This window comes from Oncorhynchus mykiss, chromosome 15 (genome assembly GCF_013265735.2).
Source record: "Oncorhynchus mykiss isolate Arlee chromosome 15, USDA_OmykA_1.1, whole genome shotgun sequence".
Classification (NCBI taxonomy): domain Eukaryota; kingdom Metazoa; phylum Chordata; class Actinopteri; order Salmoniformes; family Salmonidae; genus Oncorhynchus; species Oncorhynchus mykiss.
This window is the reverse complement of record NC_048579.1, coordinates 61356782-61376072: the sequence shown is the minus strand read 5'-3', so window position 1 is coordinate 61376072 and position 19291 is coordinate 61356782. Positions and strand designations below refer to the sequence as shown.

The 19291-nt window shown below is 44.2% G+C and overlaps 1 protein-coding gene across 5 annotated transcripts in view; it reads left to right on the top strand.

The window, feature by feature from the left end:
* LOC110490512 (sodium-coupled neutral amino acid transporter 4) overlaps positions 1 to 17077 on the top strand; it is a 30052-nt gene extending 12975 nt beyond the window's left edge. For 4 of the 5 annotated variants that reach the window (XM_036944895.1, XM_036944896.1, XM_036944897.1 and 1 more), the window contains exons 2-16: positions 561 to 785; positions 1208 to 1304; positions 1706 to 1821; positions 3227 to 3300; positions 3433 to 3525; positions 3607 to 3688; positions 3859 to 3941; positions 4111 to 4169; positions 5463 to 5714; positions 5981 to 6060; positions 6171 to 6271; positions 6494 to 6618; positions 13164 to 13308; positions 13520 to 13617; positions 13975 to 17077. In XM_036944895.1, coding sequence (XP_036800790.1) covers positions 673 to 785; positions 1208 to 1304; positions 1706 to 1821; positions 3227 to 3300; positions 3433 to 3525; positions 3607 to 3688; positions 3859 to 3941; positions 4111 to 4169; positions 5463 to 5714; positions 5981 to 6060; positions 6171 to 6271; positions 6494 to 6618; positions 13164 to 13308; positions 13520 to 13617; positions 13975 to 14079 — 1623 coding nt within the window. In that variant the 5' untranslated portion in view covers positions 561 to 672 and the 3' untranslated portion in view covers positions 14080 to 17077. Of the gene's footprint in view, positions 1 to 560; positions 786 to 1207; positions 1305 to 1705; positions 1822 to 3226; positions 3301 to 3432; positions 3526 to 3606; positions 3689 to 3858; positions 3942 to 4110; positions 4170 to 5462; positions 5715 to 5980; positions 6061 to 6170; positions 6272 to 6493; positions 6619 to 13163; positions 13309 to 13519; positions 13618 to 13974 lie in introns of those variants that run through there. The other variant, XM_036944898.1, reaches the window with a different exon arrangement.
* Positions 17078 to 19291: the final 2214 nt, after the last annotated feature.

The following is a 19291-nucleotide window of genomic DNA, read 5'->3' as shown; positions in this document are numbered from 1 at the left end:
GTGTATAGCAGAGTACAAAAGGTATCCAAAACCAGTCAGCATGGAACGTCAAGATTCCAATGCGTGACAGGAACATTGTTTATGAACGACGCCATAGTTCACTGAAATGCATGAGCTACCAACATGTATCGAATGGGGAGATAAAATGGTGCTGCGGGAGGGTGTGTGTAGAACGACACCTTTTCTTCCCCTTGAAGTGTCCTTTGTCAAGGCCCTAGACTGCTTGCCAGTCAGATACGACTCATTGAATGTATCTTCATAACATTAACAGTAACTAGCTCATTGTTGACAGATTAGACAGTCAAATCAGAGAACTTGTGGCCATGACCTTTTTGACTGGACATGTACATCTTTGTATCTTATTAGGGATATTGTCACTTTATAGAGGGCTAGTCAACGTGTAATTACAAAGAAATGATGGCTAGTTGCGGCCCAGAACGTTTAGTCAACGTTTAGACAACATTGAATGATTGGTTGTATGTTTGCTGGTTATAAGGGCTTCCTGCCACATCAGCAGCTCTCTGAATATTTACTATCTCTCCCTTTGCCGTTTTCTGCAGGTATTTGCCCTATAGTGTAAGGCTGAGATAAAGCACGCCAACCTACCGAGTACAACTGCTCTGCTTTGGACCGTGACCCCTTCCCCAGCCCCGCACCACTATAGCCGTAACCATGGACCGCATGGAGCTGAAGAAAGTCTGCACGGAGGCAGACGATGACAGCGCAGACAGTTTGGACGACCGCTTCACAGAGCCCATCGACTCAGAGAAGGCCACCATCAACAGGTGTGGTTCAATACTGTCTCAATTATTTTATCTGAGACTTTCTACAGAAAGAAAACAGGAAAGAAAGCACATTTCCTTAGTTGTTGCAACTAGAATGTGTTCTTTGCCAAACTGTTCAGAAATGATGTTCTTTATCATAAATGTCTTGTCTCCTACCTATCATTGTCTAATGTACACAATTATTTTCAATACACTGGTTAGGAGAATCTCTCAGCTCATAGCTTCACTGTAAACCGCCAACAGATTATCTACTCTGTAATCTCATTTCTTCAATCACCCAAAAAATGTAAATGAACATATAGAAGCTGGAACTAGCTTAACTGACCTTGTAACCACTCATAAAGTCCAAACATAGCTGTCATAAACTAGTCATAAAGAAGTATTTTAAACTAGAGATTGATTCAATGATTGTACATCTGCAGTCACTTCCTGGATGAGGATGGAGATGCAGAGAGCCACAAGTTTCTCACTAATGGGATTATGAAGAAGAAGAAGTACGAGGAGTATCAAGAAGAATACGTAAGAAGACTGATGATGAACTATCGATGACAACACATGCCTGTTTGCTCTTGCTTATGGACACTGTATCTCTTAGCAACAACCTTGACCATTTCCTCAAAAGCTGTCTTCTTTTATTCAAACTTTCATTCCGAGGAACCCTTTCGTAGGAACTGGTAGTTACGTGTCTGTGATGGATGGTGCATGCACGTGTGTGTGTGTGTGTGTGTGTGTGTGTGTGTGTGTGTGTGTGTGTGTGTGTGTGTGTGTGTGTGTGTGTGTGTGTGACGGGTGGTGCATACACGTGTGTGTGTGTGTGTGTGTGCGCGCGCGTGTGTGTGTGTGTGAAATGTTCTTGTTTACGATCAGTTGAACTCATAGTGATCTCTCTTACCCTCTCTCTCTAACGTTTTCTCTCTCAGCACCCAGGACATACCTCCTTTGGTATGTCGGTCTTCAACCTGAGTAATGCGATCATGGGCAGCGGCATCCTGGGTCTCTCCTACGCCATGGCCAACACTGGCATTGTGCTTTTTGTGTAAGTGTGTGTCAACTTCTGCCATAGAGACCATGTGGAACGGGGTCAATGTTTGGTTTCTGCAACAGTCAAGTGATTAAAGCACCAGCTATTAAAGTAAAGTATTCTGTCTGCATCGTATAGTATTACTGATAGGACTGAAATAGCTTCAGAGTCCTTGGTATAGCAAGTGGGGTTTGACAACAGGGTGAGTGGTGGGGTATGTATTCGAGAATAGGCAGACACAGACACTAACTCTGGCTCGAAGTCAGGACCTTTTTGTGACATGCCATCCCCAGCATTTATGCAAAGGTAGAGTGAACAACCATGTCACAGCCCCGCCTCTGAACCCCAACACCCAATCCATTCCCAGCTTCCCTGGATTGTGTTTAAGGTCCCTAAGAGTCAATTAGTCCCTATAACCAGGTTTCTCAAATGTCCAAACCAGGATGGTGATGCTTTATTTCAGTGCTGTTTCTACTGTATATGGCTGGGCTTTACCAAGAAAGAATTTGGTGACTGAGTACTTTCACTAAGCAAAAATATATCCCTGAAAGTGATTGAAGGACAGGAGACAAGGAAGTAGATTAGGAACCTACTTCCGTGATGATTATGAAGAGTTTAACAGGGAGTCCCCTAACGTCAGTCCCCCTCATCAGTTGCGACATCTTACTTCCGCACCATCTATTCTGGGACTCCCTGACATTCTGTAAGGTGGTATCACATAACACCCATTTGATACAGTCATTCACCTGCTTGCCTGTCTCTGGCCAACAATAGTACAGTGAGGGGTAGAGGTGCAACTCTCAATTCAAAAACAACATATGTAATTAAACAGTTAGTTTAATACGTTGGAGCCCATTGGATGCTGGATGATTGGGTTAGAGGCTCCTTGGTGACGAAGGCCCCTTGTGACCTCTAAGTGTAAGGATTTAAGGCTGATCATGTTCAGCCGATGTGGAAAACCCATACATCCCGTACATAACTCACAAGTTACTTTATTGACTTATATAATAGCTCAGAGTTTAGTGTGGTCTCTCAGCACTGACACGCATTGGTCTACCACTATTATGTCTGAGCTGGCACATATATTGACATGGCATGATGGTGTCTTTGACATGTGCTTTAGGCATTGGAACATGGTCTTCTCAAATAGGCAATAAATGCATGCCAGAGAAAGCATCCAGACCCCTCCCCCCCTCAAGTTAAATACGACTGCAGTTCTAAAGCTAAGTTTACCTCCCTAAATAGGTAATGGGGAAAACAGAGTGAGAGTGACTAGGGGGGGAAACTAGTGAAAGTTATTATGTAGGGTGTTTTGTAACCCGGTTGACTCCCCTCCAAGTGTTGTTCATTGTGATTTGCGTAACATTTCCGTATGGTATAGCCCAATGCTAATGTCTGACTGGTTTCTATCCCAACGTAGAGTCCTTCTCTTGGGTGTGGCCATCTTGTCGTTGTACTCCGTTCACTTGCTGCTAATGACTGCAAAAGAAGGAGGTAGGTGTCATTTTTTTATTAATGGAAATGTCTGTCTTTCGTCAGCATCTATCTGTCTGTTCTCGCCTTTCTGCTTTTTTCCCTCTGTATCTTTGAATATCACTCATCAGCACATTGTCGTTGTTCTAACAGGCTCTCTCATCTATGAAAAGTTGGGAGAGCGAGCTTTTGGCTGGCCGGGGAAAATGGCTGCGTTTGGATCGATAACCCTTCAAAACATTGGTGGTAAGTGAACAGCTAATGTTGCATTCATTTTAATGTTATGATTCTATATTGAAATGTACATTTGTGTTTGTTTGCACACAGCCATGTCCAGCTACCTCTTCATTGTAAAGTATGAGCTGCCAGAAGTGATCCGTGCCTTCATGGGACTGGAGCAGAGCTCTGGGTAGGTGTCTGTCGGTCTGTCATTGGTTAACTATTTCATCAAATCTATTATTTGTAGTTCATTTGGCACAGGTGGCACAACACGCTACACAGTTTGGTTGGTGTATTGATAGATAGATGGATGGATTGATGCTCTGTGTGTGAGACCTGTTCTCTCTGCGTTGTTTACAGTGAATGGTACATGAACGGAAACTACCTGGTTGTGTTTGTGTCCATCGGTATCATCCTGCCTCTCTGCATACTCAAAAACCTGGGTAAGTGATGTGTGTATGGGTGTATGTGTGAGTGCGTGAGGGTGTGTGTGGGTGTGCGGTTGCGAGTGTGTTTCATAGTGAGTCTTTGTATATTTTGTTTACATAAATGTGTGTGAGAATTTGCTTGATAGTACATGAGTTTCTCTCTAATTCTCTCTCTTGTGTCTAGGCTACCTTGGCTACACCAGTGGATTCTCCCTATCCTGCATGGTGTTTTTCCTGGGAGTGGTAAGTTTAACCTGCCTCCTCTTGCTCCGCTAGTTTAGCATTTTTAGCCCTCTCAATGACTGAACAATGACGGATGATGGTGTTGATATTATCTAAAGTACCATCAGATGTGAGATAAGACGGCTACATTTCACCTTCTGTCAATATGCCAACAACTACAGCTTTTTATCAACTCTGACATTCTTTTTCTGTCCAGTCATGTTTCAATGCAGACAGAACATACTTGTTGCCAAAATAGTACATTTCACCTACATTGCTTTTGTATTCTTGGCACACGGCGCCTTGATCGTACCTACTTTATCCTCCGTAAATGTCATCCTGACAGTTTGTAGGGTATTATGCCAATGCTGGCTTTGCTCTCACAGGCAATGTGGGTGATTTGCATGCCATGGTAGTTCCTAGTAACATTTAGAAAATGCCTGGTGTGGTGTTCAGCTGGTTAGTTACCGTACATGAGATTAGAGATGAGTTTATCAATAGCCTTCTTTTGATATCTTAAACTCCACTTTGGCCCACTTGTTCTCTAGTGGTGTATCATATTAAACACTGATACAGTCTGTATCATCATTGATGAAATAAATCTGTGCGTGCGGCCACACTCCGCTCTACACAGGTTTTATACCATAGTAGCTATCAGAGAGACATCCTAAGTAGTTAGTAACCCTGAAATTACATAGTTTAGCGTTCAGCGTCTGTTTCTTTGAAGACAGAATGAACGATTACAGGATGGAAGGAACTCATTGCTCTGCAATATAATGGAATGCTGCCTATGTAATATAATGCATTTCTATGTTTTCTAATCGTCCCCATCTCACCCCTTTGTCCCGATCTCACTCCTCTCCCCCCTCTTTACCCCTCTGTCCCCATCTCACTCCTCTCCCCCCTCTTTACCCCTCTGTCCCCATCTCACTCCTCTCCCCCCTCTTTACCCCTCTGTCCCCATCTCACTCCTCTCCCCCCTCTTTACCCCTCTGTCCCCATCTCACTCCTCTCCCCCTTCTTTACCCCTCTGTCCCCATCTCACTCCTCTCCCCCCTCTTTACCCCTCTGTCCCCATCTCACTCCTCTCCCCCCTCTTTACCCCTCTGTCCCATCTCACTCCTCTCCCCCCTCTTTACCCCTCTGTCCCCATCTCACTCCTCTCCCCCCTCTTTACCCCTCTGTCCCCATCTCACTCCTCTCCCCCCTCTTTACCCCTCTGTCCCCATCTCACTCCTCTCCCCCCTCTTTACCCCTGTCCCCATCTCACCTCTCTGTCCCCATCTCACCCCTCTGTCCCCTCTTTCCCCTCAGCTGATCTATAAGAAGTACAACCTCCCCTGCCCGATGCCCTTCATGTACCATCATACCAACCACAGTATGAATGGAACAGCCCTGGATCCCCACGCCCTGCACAACGGCACCGTCCTCATTGACTTCTCCAGAGCTGACATGTCCCCCGCCTCCTACCTGGACGGCCACCACACCTCAGGGGTCCGCTTCGAACCACACCCCGACGACGTGGAGGAGATGTGCACGCCCAAGTACTTTGTGTTCAACTCTCAGGTGAGTTGGTGAGGTGTGGAGCTACTGTATGTGGGTGGGGTGTGTGCATACGTGTGTGTATATGTGGTGAGTCGGGATGCTTCATGTCATAATTCTGTGTTTTGGAAACAATATCCTCTGAAAAACATTCCCAAAAACTGAATTAATCAAGGTTTAGAAGAACGCAATTCTTAACGTACATGAAATCAAACCAAACATAGTTAGCTGCTGTGAGTGTGTATCTGGGCCTGTGTTTCATTCCACGGTCTCTTCTCCTGTCATTGCAGACAGCTTACACTGTTCCCATCCTAGCCTTCTCCTTTGTGTGCCACCCTGAAATTCTACCCATCTACAGTGAACTCAAAGAGTAAGTGCATCCAAGTGAATTACAAAAGACACGTTTGCATAGACGCTCATAGAAATTGCTGCGGTACATTTTCACCATATAACTCACATCTCAACTTGCGTCTTCCCCAGTCGCTCCCGGAGAAAGATGCAGAACGTGTCCAACCTGTCCATCCTGGCCATGCTGGTCATGTACATGTTCTCAGCGCTGTTCGGCTACCTCACTTTCTACGGTAAGATATACACACACGCACAATAAGATACATTTGCAGCAATTGTGTTACTTTGTTTCTGATTTTATTGCCGTTATGTGTTAATTTTATAAGTGAAATGTTTGAAAAAGAGCCAGTAGTATGTATTAAAATACACTACTATAACCATTGTGTGTTTGTTTACCATATCTCTCTCTTGGTATGTCTCTGACAGCTCGTATTCCTTCTTTCTCCCAAACACAGGAAACGTGGAGGCGGAGTTGCTCCACACCTTCACCAAGGTGTATAAGTTTGACACCATGCTCCTGCTGGTCCGTCTGGCTGTCCTGACCGCTGTCACCCTGACTGTCCCCATTGTCCTGTTCCCTGTAAGTACAACGAGGCATCTGCTCAAACGCACGCAGGCACACGCACATCCACACTCACACAAGCAGAGACTCACACACGCATGCATGCACACAGACACACACACACCCACATACACAAAACATATGCACATATTCTCACACCTACAATTTATGCAGACACATTCACACGCTGCTCAACACCTAGGTCATTTTATCCAAATGAGCTAAACATCCATTATATATTTTAATACCAACATGAGGGTCTCTTTCTGTATTGGCTGAGTGAGTGGGTGTGTTGACACGGCTGGTTTTCTTGCTGAACTTGGTAAAGCACATACTGTTCTGATGTAATGTTAGCTGACTCATTATTTGACTTTCAGCAATCCCGTCAATCCAACTCCCCAGGTCCCAAATGAGAACCAGCCCAGGTTTTCAAAGCTCTGTTTGTCTGTCGTAAGCTTCCTTACAAGAGCACTCTGTCCCTCCTCCAATCATATTTTCAATCATACTTTAGACACACAAATACAAGCATAAACACAACTTAACACGCACACGCATATACAGCTTTGAAACAAGTACACCCCTACACTGCTCCCCACATGATGCCAGACATATTCAGTCTCTTCCTTCTGGGAGACACATAGATGGACACACATCAATAGACACAGCATGTGAAAGCACGGAAATGTATTCTCTTAAGTCTCTCTGTATAACAGCGTCTGATAAATGACTAAATGTCAATGTGAAAAGCAGTGGTACAATAGACGTCTTGTTCGTCACAAGCTCTTTAGCCTGGCTGCCAAGGAACACAGTGTAATGTTCACAACTCCCCTGTCTCTCATTTCCCCCTCTGCTCTAAGTTGCACATTGTCACCAGATGCTGTCCTTGCAAATAAATACTGTAAAGTCACTTGCTACCATCCTTATTTTGTTCATGTGTAAGCTGCAGTTTAGCCTTGGTTTGTACAGTTTAGCCTTGGTTTGTACAGTTTAGCCTTGGTTTGTAGCGTCAGTTCAGGTCTGATACTGTGTTTCTGTTCCACTGGTTATTATGTAATATCCTGTTCATGCGGCTTGCCTGCCTTCCTGCCTGCCTGCCTGTCTGGTGTGTGAGTCACTGAATGAGAGCGTTGGCCTTGCATGGCCGTACCTGACCCCCCTACATGGCTGTGGGCTATATTTGTCTTGGCCCTAGCCTGGCACAGGAGCCCATAAAGGGCTGAGGGTATCAGAAGTGTCATGGACCTACTTTGTAGCCTACAATGAACCATGCATTCGCACTTAGCAGTGCCCGTTAGAATGGATCCTCTCAAAGGACTTTGTTGACCCAAGGAACATTAAGATGGTAATAATAGATTAGATTTATGGAATGTTTTTTTCTCCAAGCAAGTTCTCCTGTGCTATACAGGGGAACGGCACCAAAATTCCACTGTTTACCTACAGTCACTGTAGCTTGCAGGAGTGATGGGAGAGACAGTTTTAGGGTGGAAGGGTTAATGGAGTATGTGTTGGTGATGTTGTTACACTGAGCCACCAGCAGAGGGTAGGGGAGAACTGTCAGCCCCATGGCTCAAGTCAGCCCTGCTTGGAGAGAGAAAGAGAGGTGGGGGGAGTATCCGTTTTGTCTGTGGGCTGCAGTGGTACACACACACACACACCTTGTCTGTGGGCTATACTGATACTCCCACACTCTTACACGCACACACTATCTCTCCCATACACACACACACACACACACACACACAGAAACTCACACTCACCAGCTCTCTCACTGTGGGAGTGAATGCTTCTTTGGTCATGGAAATGTGCGAGTGAATCTCACAGTCCCAGTGGAAGTTTACAGGAGATAAGCCCTGAGCAGACAGTGGAAAAACCCTCACTGTGACCTCCCCCTTTAGAGAGAGGGAGGGAGAGAGAAAGACAGAGGGAGGGAGAGGTAATGCACTCACTGACTACTGCAGCTGACACCAAAATGCAGTGTCAGAAGGGAGGCTATATGGACACGCCTAGTGCCCAAATGAATTACATTTCTTGCACTGAGAGTCGAGTAGAGACGAACGGATTGGGTTCAGTCAGTCCCAATGAGCCCTTCCCAGCTACCTAGTTTATGCTTGTGGCTAGAAACTTCAGCGAGAATTTGAAACTTGTCTGCCGAAGTTGAAATCATTTTGTTTTTATCTGAGTACAAATATGTTTTTGAATGTAACGTTAGACGTTAATGCAGGAGTTGTACATTTTTGGTGAAATCTACAATAAATGTGCTTCAGCTGTCACCATGGTCTGTTATTGGCTACGCTATCTAGCTACCCTTTCCTTACTGTGGCAAGCGGAAGCGAAGTACACTGTTCCCAGTGTTGTTGTGTTGCATGCTTGCAGCACAAACTCTCCCCATTGAGCAGTAGATTGTATCCAGATGGTTACTACAAACATTAGAAGTTATTTATTGTCTAGGCTTCTATCGTACTCGGAATAAAATTATGTTGGATGGAACAAATTGGAGATGGTGACCAATAAGACAAGTTATTTCTCCCTCGCCCATCGACATAATCATCACATTCTTTAACAGGTTTTAACTAGTGCCATGCTGCTGCTGTTGCCAGGTAGCCAGCATTACCTATCTGGGAGAGGCTTATCAGGATGACTAACTGAACCAAACCCCTTTGTCTCGACATTACTCTCAGCTGCGTCACATACACTTCATGGCCAAAAGTATGTGGCACCTTCTCGTCGAACATCTCATTCCAAAATCATGGGCATTAATAATGTGTTGGTCCCCCCTTTGCTGCTGTAACAGCCTCTGCTCTGCTGGGAAGGCTTTCCACTAAATGTTGGAACATGGCTGCTGGGACTTGCTTTAATTCAGCCATGAGAGCATTGGTGATGTTGGGCACTGATGTTGGGCGATTAGGCCTGGCTTGCAGTCGGCGTTCCAATTCATCCCAAAGGTGTTTGATGGGGTTGAGGTCGGGACGGTCTGCAGGCCAGTCAAGTTCTTCCACACCAATCTCAACAAACCATTTCTGTATGGACCTCGCTTTGTGCACGGGGGCATTGTCATGCTGAAACAGGAAAGGGCCTTCCCCAAACTGTTGCAACAAAGTTGGAAGCACAGAATCGTCTAGAATGTCATTGTATGCTGTAGCATTAAGATTTCCCAGATTCGTCCATCGGACTGCCAGATGGTGAAGCCTGATTCATCACAGAGAACGCATTTCCACGGCTCCAGAGTCCAATGGCGGCGAGCTTTACACCACTCCAGTTAACGCTTGGCATTGTGCATGATGGTCTTAGGCTTGTGTGCAGCTGCTCGGCCATGGAAACCCATTTCATGAAGCTCCCAACGTACAGTTCATGTGCTGCAATTTGGAACTCGGTAGTGAGTGTTGCAACCGAGGACAGACGATTTTTACGCGCTTCAGCATTCGGTGGTCACATTTTGTGAGCTTGTGTGGCCTACCACTTCTCGGCTGAGCTGTTGTTGCTCCTAGACGTTTCCACTTTACAATAACAGCACTTACAATTGACCGGGGCAGCTCTAGCAGGGCATTTAACCCAACTCCTCTGAATCAGAGGGCACCAGGCGTGTCTGTACAGCCTCTCCCATAGCAGAAAGGCTCCTTGAGTAGGCCGTAGTCAAGCACAGAAATGAAGGGAGGCGATGTGAACATAAAGCAAGTACAGCATGTTGAATACATGTTTGGACACAATCATGTTGATGCGTCTGCTGCCGTGTGCTCTGTAGCCATTGGCTACTGGTCTGTTACACCTGAAAAACTGTGGGGCATAGCATATGCATGGCATCTTTTCCAAACACATTAATCCAGGCCTAGATAACCCAGCAGCAACATCAAACCATTGATTTTCCCCACCTTGACTGCTGCTCAGGCTTCAACAAAGCATCACGTGCACCTCAGCATTTACAGCGCAGTGAGTTCAGTTCACCGAACAATCTTGAGGATATAGCTGTGGAAACATAGGAGAGGTGAGATGAAAGTAACCAGTCATGCTGGCATCACGTTGCCAGGTGTCCAGCCCTCTGAATCACGAGACGTGACATTTGAGATCTTCCCTTGGGAGTCCTTTGCCCTTCATTTGGCAGAGAAGCTTTCAGCACTCAGATTAACGTTTGCTTTGTCTCTCAAGCACTATGTCCTTTATTACAAGCAGGAGGGCTGGGCTTGTGTAGGAGGGGCGTGGAGGTGAAAGGGTGGCCTCAAACAGTAAAGAACTTAAAGGCAACAGTAAAGATACTTGGTCACGAACCAGCAGGTTTTAATGAAACAGTGTTTAGATGTGGTAGGCAGACTTGTCCAGTTCCCATGCTCTCTTTGTTTCATGGCTCCTCAATAACAGGAACACAAATATTTAAATTACCTCAAGTCAACTGTTCATTTTGATGTTTTAAAAGTCACTTAAAGCATTCTTAAGTGTAATGATTCCTGTTTTTATGAGTAATTTTAATTGACCTACTACATTGTTTTTGAATGTTGGTGTGTGATATGATCTGTTATGTTGTGATATTCTATGGCCTCATCTCAAGGTGGTTGACCTTTTCTTGATCGTATCTCTAAATAAAGCAGTGGGACCACTTGTCTGAGAAATATAAACGCAGGAAATAGGTCCTTCTGTCTATTAGCCTTGGTATTTTCTGCTGCTTATGGCTCTGTAATAAGAAGTGATTCTTTTTGTGTTGCAGTCAATTATGATGGTTACATTGGCCTTGTAGTGATGTTATTCTTGTGATGGGGTTGTTAGGTTGCTGCTGAGTTTTCCACTAGAGGGCAGGTCAGAGAAGGCAAATCCTGTGGTGCACAAGCACAGTGCCCAGTTGGCTGTGACCAAAAGTAGCCTGCCATGCATGCTGTCTTTTCACAGTGACTTCATGGAAAAACAGCTTATAGTTAGTGAGTTAATGATATATCTGCCCTTGTTATCGCTGTAATACAATATTTTCAGGATCATTTTGCTGGCTTTACAAAGTGAACCCTGTCACCTGTCTTTGACAGTGGTTGAATAGGCTTGTTGGATGTGGTGGGAAAGGGTTTAACATGGGTTTTATTTTTGATGGTCAGTCAATTGAGGATTTCAAACATCTCAAGTTAAAACCTGTCTATCTTATTCCTGACTTTATGGTGTGATTGTTTCTCTTAATCTTGGATTTACCTTTTTGCTCTTCCCTTTTTAATGTCTTCCTCCCCTCTGAAAAAAGCAGGGGCAAACCAAGGCGTAGTAATACTATGCCATATATCTAGCTGTAGCTGAAAAGGTTGCAGCATCTTTCACTTGGTTGGAGCCCAGGAGGCTCCCTGGTTTTGGGCCATGTTGCTAGCTTTTGGCTGGCCTGGTAGACCCAGGTACCTTAGCAGCGGTGGCGCTTTGCCACATATCTCACCCCAGTGAGAGCTGTCATAGCAGGTAGGGGGAGGGAGATGCAGGCAAATATTGCATGGTGCACTCCAAAGGCCCTGTGCAGGATCTCTGTTGTGCGCGGAATAGTTCAGAGCCTTGGCGTACAGGTGGGTAGAAATGTCACGCCCAGGCGCCAGGTTTTCACCGGCCCAATTATGCCATGACTGCTGGGAGAGGGGATTGTTTATTATCAATATGGGGGGGGGGGGGGGGGGGGGGTAATTTTGCCTTGCAGAGTTACTGCCACTCCCTTAAAACAAATAAGGGTGTAAATCTCTGCCACTCCTTCATTCTTTCAGCAAGGTGTCAGTGTCGGCCATTTTGGCTTTAGATCCACAACTCAAGAGAGCAACGCGCCCTCAACCCTCACCAAACAAGTATTTAGACTGAAACATGAACCAGCCAAGCGTCTCGTCATTCTGCTCTCTAAATGTGTACATAGGAAAGGTATCATTAGTGATAAGAACAAATGAGAGGATATCAGTAAAGGGAGAAAAGGGAAACTGTTAATTGACAAGCGTTGCCTAGGGGCAGAACACGCCTATCCTGCTGCCTTCAGTCCCTCCTTCTCTGGCCCTCGGCTGATGCAATCCCAGGGTGTCGTTGCAGGAGGCTCTCCTGGAGTTAATCCTCTGCCTTTTGAATGGCGCGTTAAGCCCCGCCTCCTCAACCTTTCCCCCTGTGGCCGGCTGGCCCATAGTAGTTCCTTTTCACCTGATGCCCATGACCTCTCACCCAGTGAAGTCTTTTACTCAATGCCTTGAGCTGTGCAGCTCTCAGCCTCTTAGCTGGTGGCCTCCTTCCCTGCCTCTCTGCCTGGCTGCCTACTTAGACTCTCACCTGCTGCAGTTGACACACTTCAGTCAGCAGCCAACTGTGGGAATTGGCCTGTGGGCTTAGACTAGTTTGCAGACGTGACTGACGATATTGTTACCTACTCTCCCTTGAATTTGACTATGTGTGTGTAATTGTTTGTGTGTGTGTGCGTTTGTGTGTACAGTGTGTGTGTGTGTGTGTGTGTGTGAAAGAGAAATAAAGACAAAAAATTGCTGTATTAATCAACACATAAAAAACACTTTACAAGTGGTATCCTAATTGTCAACTGATCGTCAGTATGTCGCGGTTGATCAGACATTATAAAGAGGTTTGTGTTGCAGATCCGTTCCTCAATCAATACGATGCTGTTCAGCCAACGGGAGTTCAGCTGGGTGCGTCACATGCTCATCGCCGCCTTCATCCTCCTGTTCAACAACCTGCTGGTCATCTTCGTCCCCACCATCAGAGACATCTTCGGCTTCATCGGTGAGTCCTCAACCACAGCAGTGGTCCCCAATCCATTCCTGGAGAGCTACGGGGTGTGCAGGCTTTTGTTCCCACCAAGCACTAACACTGATTGATGTCTTGATGTGGAGGTATTTCGTTGAATGAGGTGTTAGTGCTGGGCTGGCTCAAACGCCCGCACCTCCTGAGGCTAGTGCTGTCTAAGTGAGGACATTTGTTTCCCCTCTGACAGGCTCCTCTGCAGCCACCATGCTCATCTTCATCCTCCCTGCTGCCTTCTATCTACGCCTGGTCAAGTCTGTGCCGATGCGCTCCATGCAGAAGATCTCGGTAATTGTGCAGGAAACGATGGCGCACAAACACACGCACACAAACACTCAACTCAAAATCACATACGGTGACTCACACACAGAACAGCCACTCTGACAAACGCAACATATGACACACACATGACATAGCCTGACGAAATTAGCACCCATCAACATGCCCACACAGACACACCATAGCTGTTATTAGAACTGACCCCCATCCACAACAACCCTGATTTACAGCAGTCCCCCAAAACAGGGTTTCCCAGAGGCCCACTGAGATTCTTGCCAAAAAATGATTGCACTGAATGTACAGATATGAACACTTCACACAACCTCCTCTCACAGTGTCGTTATTATTTTTCCTGATGTCTTTTAGGCGGCCATTTTCCTGGTGGTGGGCATCATCTTCATGTTTAGCAGCCTGTCGCTCATCGTGATGGACTGGATCCACAACCCTCCCGGCTCCGGCAGTGGTCACTAAGACGACCCCCCTTACCTCCACCTCCACCCCCTCTCACCTCAAACCCCCTCCCCTGACTGTGCCTTGGGGGTAAGGTCACCGGGCCCGGGGGGTGCCCCCACACATCACCCACAGACTGAGTACATCAGCGTACTGTAAAGGGGCGGTTCGCTTTTCTCAACCCCCACCCCTTTCCACAAAGTATTACTGGAGGGGACTACGTTCTACGACTGAAACAGATTCTTTTAAGTTCGTTATTCTTTTTCTTTCTTGTTGTTGTTGGATGGTTTAGTTCTGTAGAATCCTCCACAACAGGGGCTCGCCGAAAGGACACAAAGTAATCAAGGAGGACGGTCAGAAACGGGAGAAAAGACGTCAGACGCTGCGGCTGTTGCTGCGCGCCCTGCCGCAGTTGTCTAGATTGCCCATCATCCCTACTCTGTGATATTACCTGAGCAAAGGAAAAATACGAGCAGGGACCTCAACCATTAAACTGTCAAGAGAACCCAAAGAGAACGAGACCTGATCTAAGAGCTGCCACTATTGGAGCTGGTTGTGACTGCAGGTGTGGCTTCAGCGCCATGGGCTCTGCACACTTGAAGATTAGAGAGAGAGGTGGGACAAGGGTTCAAAAACAAAGAGCACTTTTAGCATATGTTTCAAGTTTTAATGTATTTTTAACACATCCAGACACACAAAAAACACACACACATACAGCACGCCATCTACACTAATTGGAGCTATTTTGCTTACTGTCAAAATGTATTTTTGTACACCTAGGGGGAGTAAGAAAAGTCGATGACAGGTGTAGTATCTTTTTCCGAGTTAGAGCCTGGAAAAAGTTCTTCTGAGGGATATTTGTAAATTAGGTTTGGTAAAGTAGTTTATATCGTATTTTATACTTTTACAATCAATCAAATCACCACAGTTTATGTGCACACACAAATTTCTCAGTGGCTAGTGTGTTGCTCTCAAACATCCCTTGACAGCAATCATGAGATCAGACGTTAGCAATCATACACATTGACAGACACATACACTAAGTCAACATTTTCAGCCATGTCCATTCTCCCAATCAACACTTAACGCGATGATCAACACACACTGTCAGCCATTCTGAAACAGCCGTGTAGACTGAGCTTCAAACAAGAGACTCCATTCAGTGTTATTGTCGCAGAGATTTGAATGTTGCCGAGTTTTGAATGTACCGGTACTTGGCCAAACGTCTACTGAATGACAGTTTACGTGTTTCTTTCTTTGCCTTCTTGTCCAATGTGTCACACTACAGAGCCCTTGGGTCAATTGCAGCGAACAATACCAGGAGATGAGCTCATGTTGATGGCTTGAGATCATTTTCAACTTGTAACTCCATCTCTTCCTAAACTTCATGTGAAGTGAACTGTGCTATGAAATACAACTAGTGAACGCTAGTTTCAGTGAAGAGGAACAACAACAGAACTCTATGAGAGTTAAAGAAGGTCTACTGGCAGTATACCATACAGGTGATTTAGCTATTTGACTTGGCACAGCGATCCTATAACCCATGAGAATGTTTTTCTTTTATCCCAGTGTGTAAAACGATATCTTGTGACAAAATTCAATTGTGGGAAAAAATATTGTGGGTAAAATAAGAAATGGATTGAACCTCCAGACTGTGCTGTTTCTGAGATACAAGATACATTGTTTTATCTGTGTTTGCAGTTCACATCTTAAAGGGGAAATCTGCAGTTGCTACATCTTGAAAAATATAACTTAGAGCTTAGTTTAACCGTCGTACCCCATCAGATCCCAAAATATATGATTAGTTTACTCCAATGTTTGTAAACAACGTAAATGTAAACAATATATAGCCTCAAAACATGGTTAAAACCATCATTTTGATATCATGGATGGTCAGTCCTTGCATCCGTATACCTCAACCTTCAGCTTTTTCCGGAACAGCCGGGGACTACACGTTGTTATTGCTTCAACTGCTGATTGCCCCTTTAAGTTCAACATGGGTCATAATGTCAAATGTGGAAAAGATTAGAGAAATGAAATGCATCTACTGTTACTTAGCAGGCTTATCATTTGGTGATGTTTATACCAGCGATTTGTTTATGCCAGATTGCTGCTGATAGTAGAGTTAACATAAACAGTATGTGTTTATTACTGTAATTGTGACTATTGTTACTGTAATTTACATCATTTCAACAGACCTCTTAAAATGCCCTAATTAATTAACTAACACCACGATAAAGGAATTTCAAAATGTTGTGCAAATTGTGCCGTGCTGAAAAAACATTAGCAGTTTGCATTCGAAGCATAGAATACCTGTTTTCTAAGGTGTTAAAGCAGATACGTGTTCTGAATGGATCCAGCCAGAATGGACAACATTTACAGATCCTTTGTGGATCTACATATGCATGAAACAAATTGACATTTCAAATGAAATGCTGTTATGTGTATGTTTTGGATTACAAACATGGTCTTTTCTGACAACTTGTATATGCTTTGTAAATAATCGTATTATATGGTACTCACTGAATTATGTGTGTGGGGGGTTGTAAGGGATTTTACCAGAAGTCTTCTACAATGTTATTTCAGTATTCAATGTTTTTGATTTTGCTCTATGATGATATTTCTTTCTTTTATGGAAGCTTGTACATTTGTAGAAAATCTCTATCCCTTTTCATTTCTTTATAGTTACATATCTGGAGGACCTAGACCTTGAATTAATGAATGGTTTTGTCGGTAATGTTGTCTGATTCCTCAGTCCTACAGGGGCTGCAGGGTGCAAGTAGAATGTCAGTGTTGATGTCTTGCGAGACTTAGGTAGATATTGCCTATGTTGAGCTGAAGTATTTGATTCATGCCATGCGGGTGGGTGTGCTGTCAAAAGATCAATGACGTTCAGATCACATGCTTTTAGTAAGAACCACCCTACAGCCACATTTGAGATGCGGTCCGCATCGATAGGGGCTGCTGGGTCTTTGCTGAAATTCCTCCTGAGCCTCAGTTACTGTATGTGAAGATAGACTTCATGAAGTGTATTGACAAAAACCTTACTATTGAGTGAGAATGCAGAAACCAATCTTTGCCTTAATAATTGCAAACTTCAGTTCATCTAGGGAGCAAACCTTAGGGTCAGGCACGGCACCAGATGTAAGACCCTCATACAGTGATATTCTCCTTTTTTTCTCTCCCAATGAAGGACCAGAGCGGAGACCACAGATGTTGGGGTCTCAGACACTCGAGAATTGGGTTGGGGAGGGGATCTTTCAGCGCTATGCCCTCAATATCACTCATACTTTAGACTGTCGTAGCATGACATGCTGTAGTCACGACAGCTGACTTTAATATACGTTAAATGACCAAACACTGGCATGCAAACTGCGTGTCATGCGTTTGACAATGTAAAGTAGGCTTCATGCCAGAGGGTTTGAGTAATGTGTTACCCCAAAATCATCTGCCTTATCTGTAACCTGGCCTGAAAGAAGCACTGGGTCAGCATCAGTGTCCTGCCGTTCAGTGTCTGCTTCCTGTGGATCAACTAACATTCAAATTGTATATTTGCCTGAACAAAGGGGATTTTTGTATCAGAGAAGCTGTTTCAATGTCATGTAACATGAACAATAAAAATGTGAAATAAACCTGGCTGGATCTCTCTGCTGTTGAAATGAGGTAAAAACAAGGAGTTGTGCCTAGAGTCCACCAGATCAGAGGCAGTAGGGGTGACCAGGGATGTTCTCTTGATAAGTGTGCAAATTGGACCATTTTCTGTCCTGCTAAGCATTCAAAATGTAACGAGTACTTTTGGATTCCAGGGAAAATGTATGGAGTAAAAAGTACATAATTCTCTTTAGGAATGTAGTAAAGTAAAAGTTGTCAAAAATATAAATAGTAAAGTGGATACCCTAAAAAACTACTTAAGTAGTACTTTAAAGTATTTTTACTTAAGTACTTTATACCACTGAATAAGGCTCCTCGGGGGTTTGTGATATATGGCCAATATACCACTGCTAAGGGCTGTATCCAGGCACTCCATGTTGCATCGTGCATAAAAACAGCCCTTAGCCGTGGTATATTGGCCATATACCACACCCCCTCTGGCCTTATTGCTTAAGTAGTACCCAGAATAAACTAAAAATGCAACTAAAAATTGCTCTGATTATTAGCTACTGAAAAATACGACTTGATTTCTTTAGTAATGCATCTTATAAATTCCTTGACCACTTTAGTATAATCATTTAAGTACCATACCGTAACTCTTTGTAAGTATGTGAAATATTATTGTTATTTTTTTAACATTTGACAACGAGGTCTAATTAAATGACATTTGATTGAACCTCAACTTATGATAACATTTGAATTGAATTTCATTCCTTCTCTTCTACAGCTATAGTGTTAATGTTAATTCATCATTATCTTTCAAGCTCCGCAACAAATATGTAGTATGGCTAATGGACGTGTGCATGTGCGTGTGTGAACTTGCTTGGGGTTGTATCTACTCACCAAATCCCCTCTCTCCCTGCCCACAGCTGGTGTTACAACGCCTCACAGGGCATAATAACTCTTCATTTGGGAGCAATTTTACTGGTGTAATGACACAGTGCACTCTGGCCTGTCCAGAAATATACCTTTGTCCTGTCTATTTAACATCCAGCCCTGACATCTAGCACCCGCTTGTCATGTTCCAGGACAGGTCACACACTGGTGGTCAGGTAGGAGCTAGGAGGTGTTGTTCTCTACCCTCCACCTTACCAAAAACATCTAAGATCAGGAATCAGCCTTCAAATTCTGTGGAGCAGGTTGTGAGTTTCATTTGAATTAAGACACTATTCCAACTGTACTGGCTGTACAAGTGCATTCAGTTCATGTTTTTTATTTAACTAGGTAAGCCAATTAAGAACAAATTCTTATTTACAATGATGGCCTAGGAACAATGGGTTAACTGCCTTGTTCAGGGGCAGAACAACAGATGTTGACCTTGTCAGCTCGGGGATTTTATCTAGCAACCTTTTGGTTACTGGCCCAACACTCTAACCACTAACCATTATGAATGCTTTAAATGTTATTTTATTTATGTTATGACATTTGGTGAAATACCATCAGTAAATTTCAAGAAATTGGGCTATTAAGACATACCACTACATTTTGTAGTAAAATATAACAGTAAAAAAATAGAATACTACTTTCTTGTATTATTGAATTTGTTGTGTGTGTGTCTGTGTGTCTGAGTGTGAGCACCAGC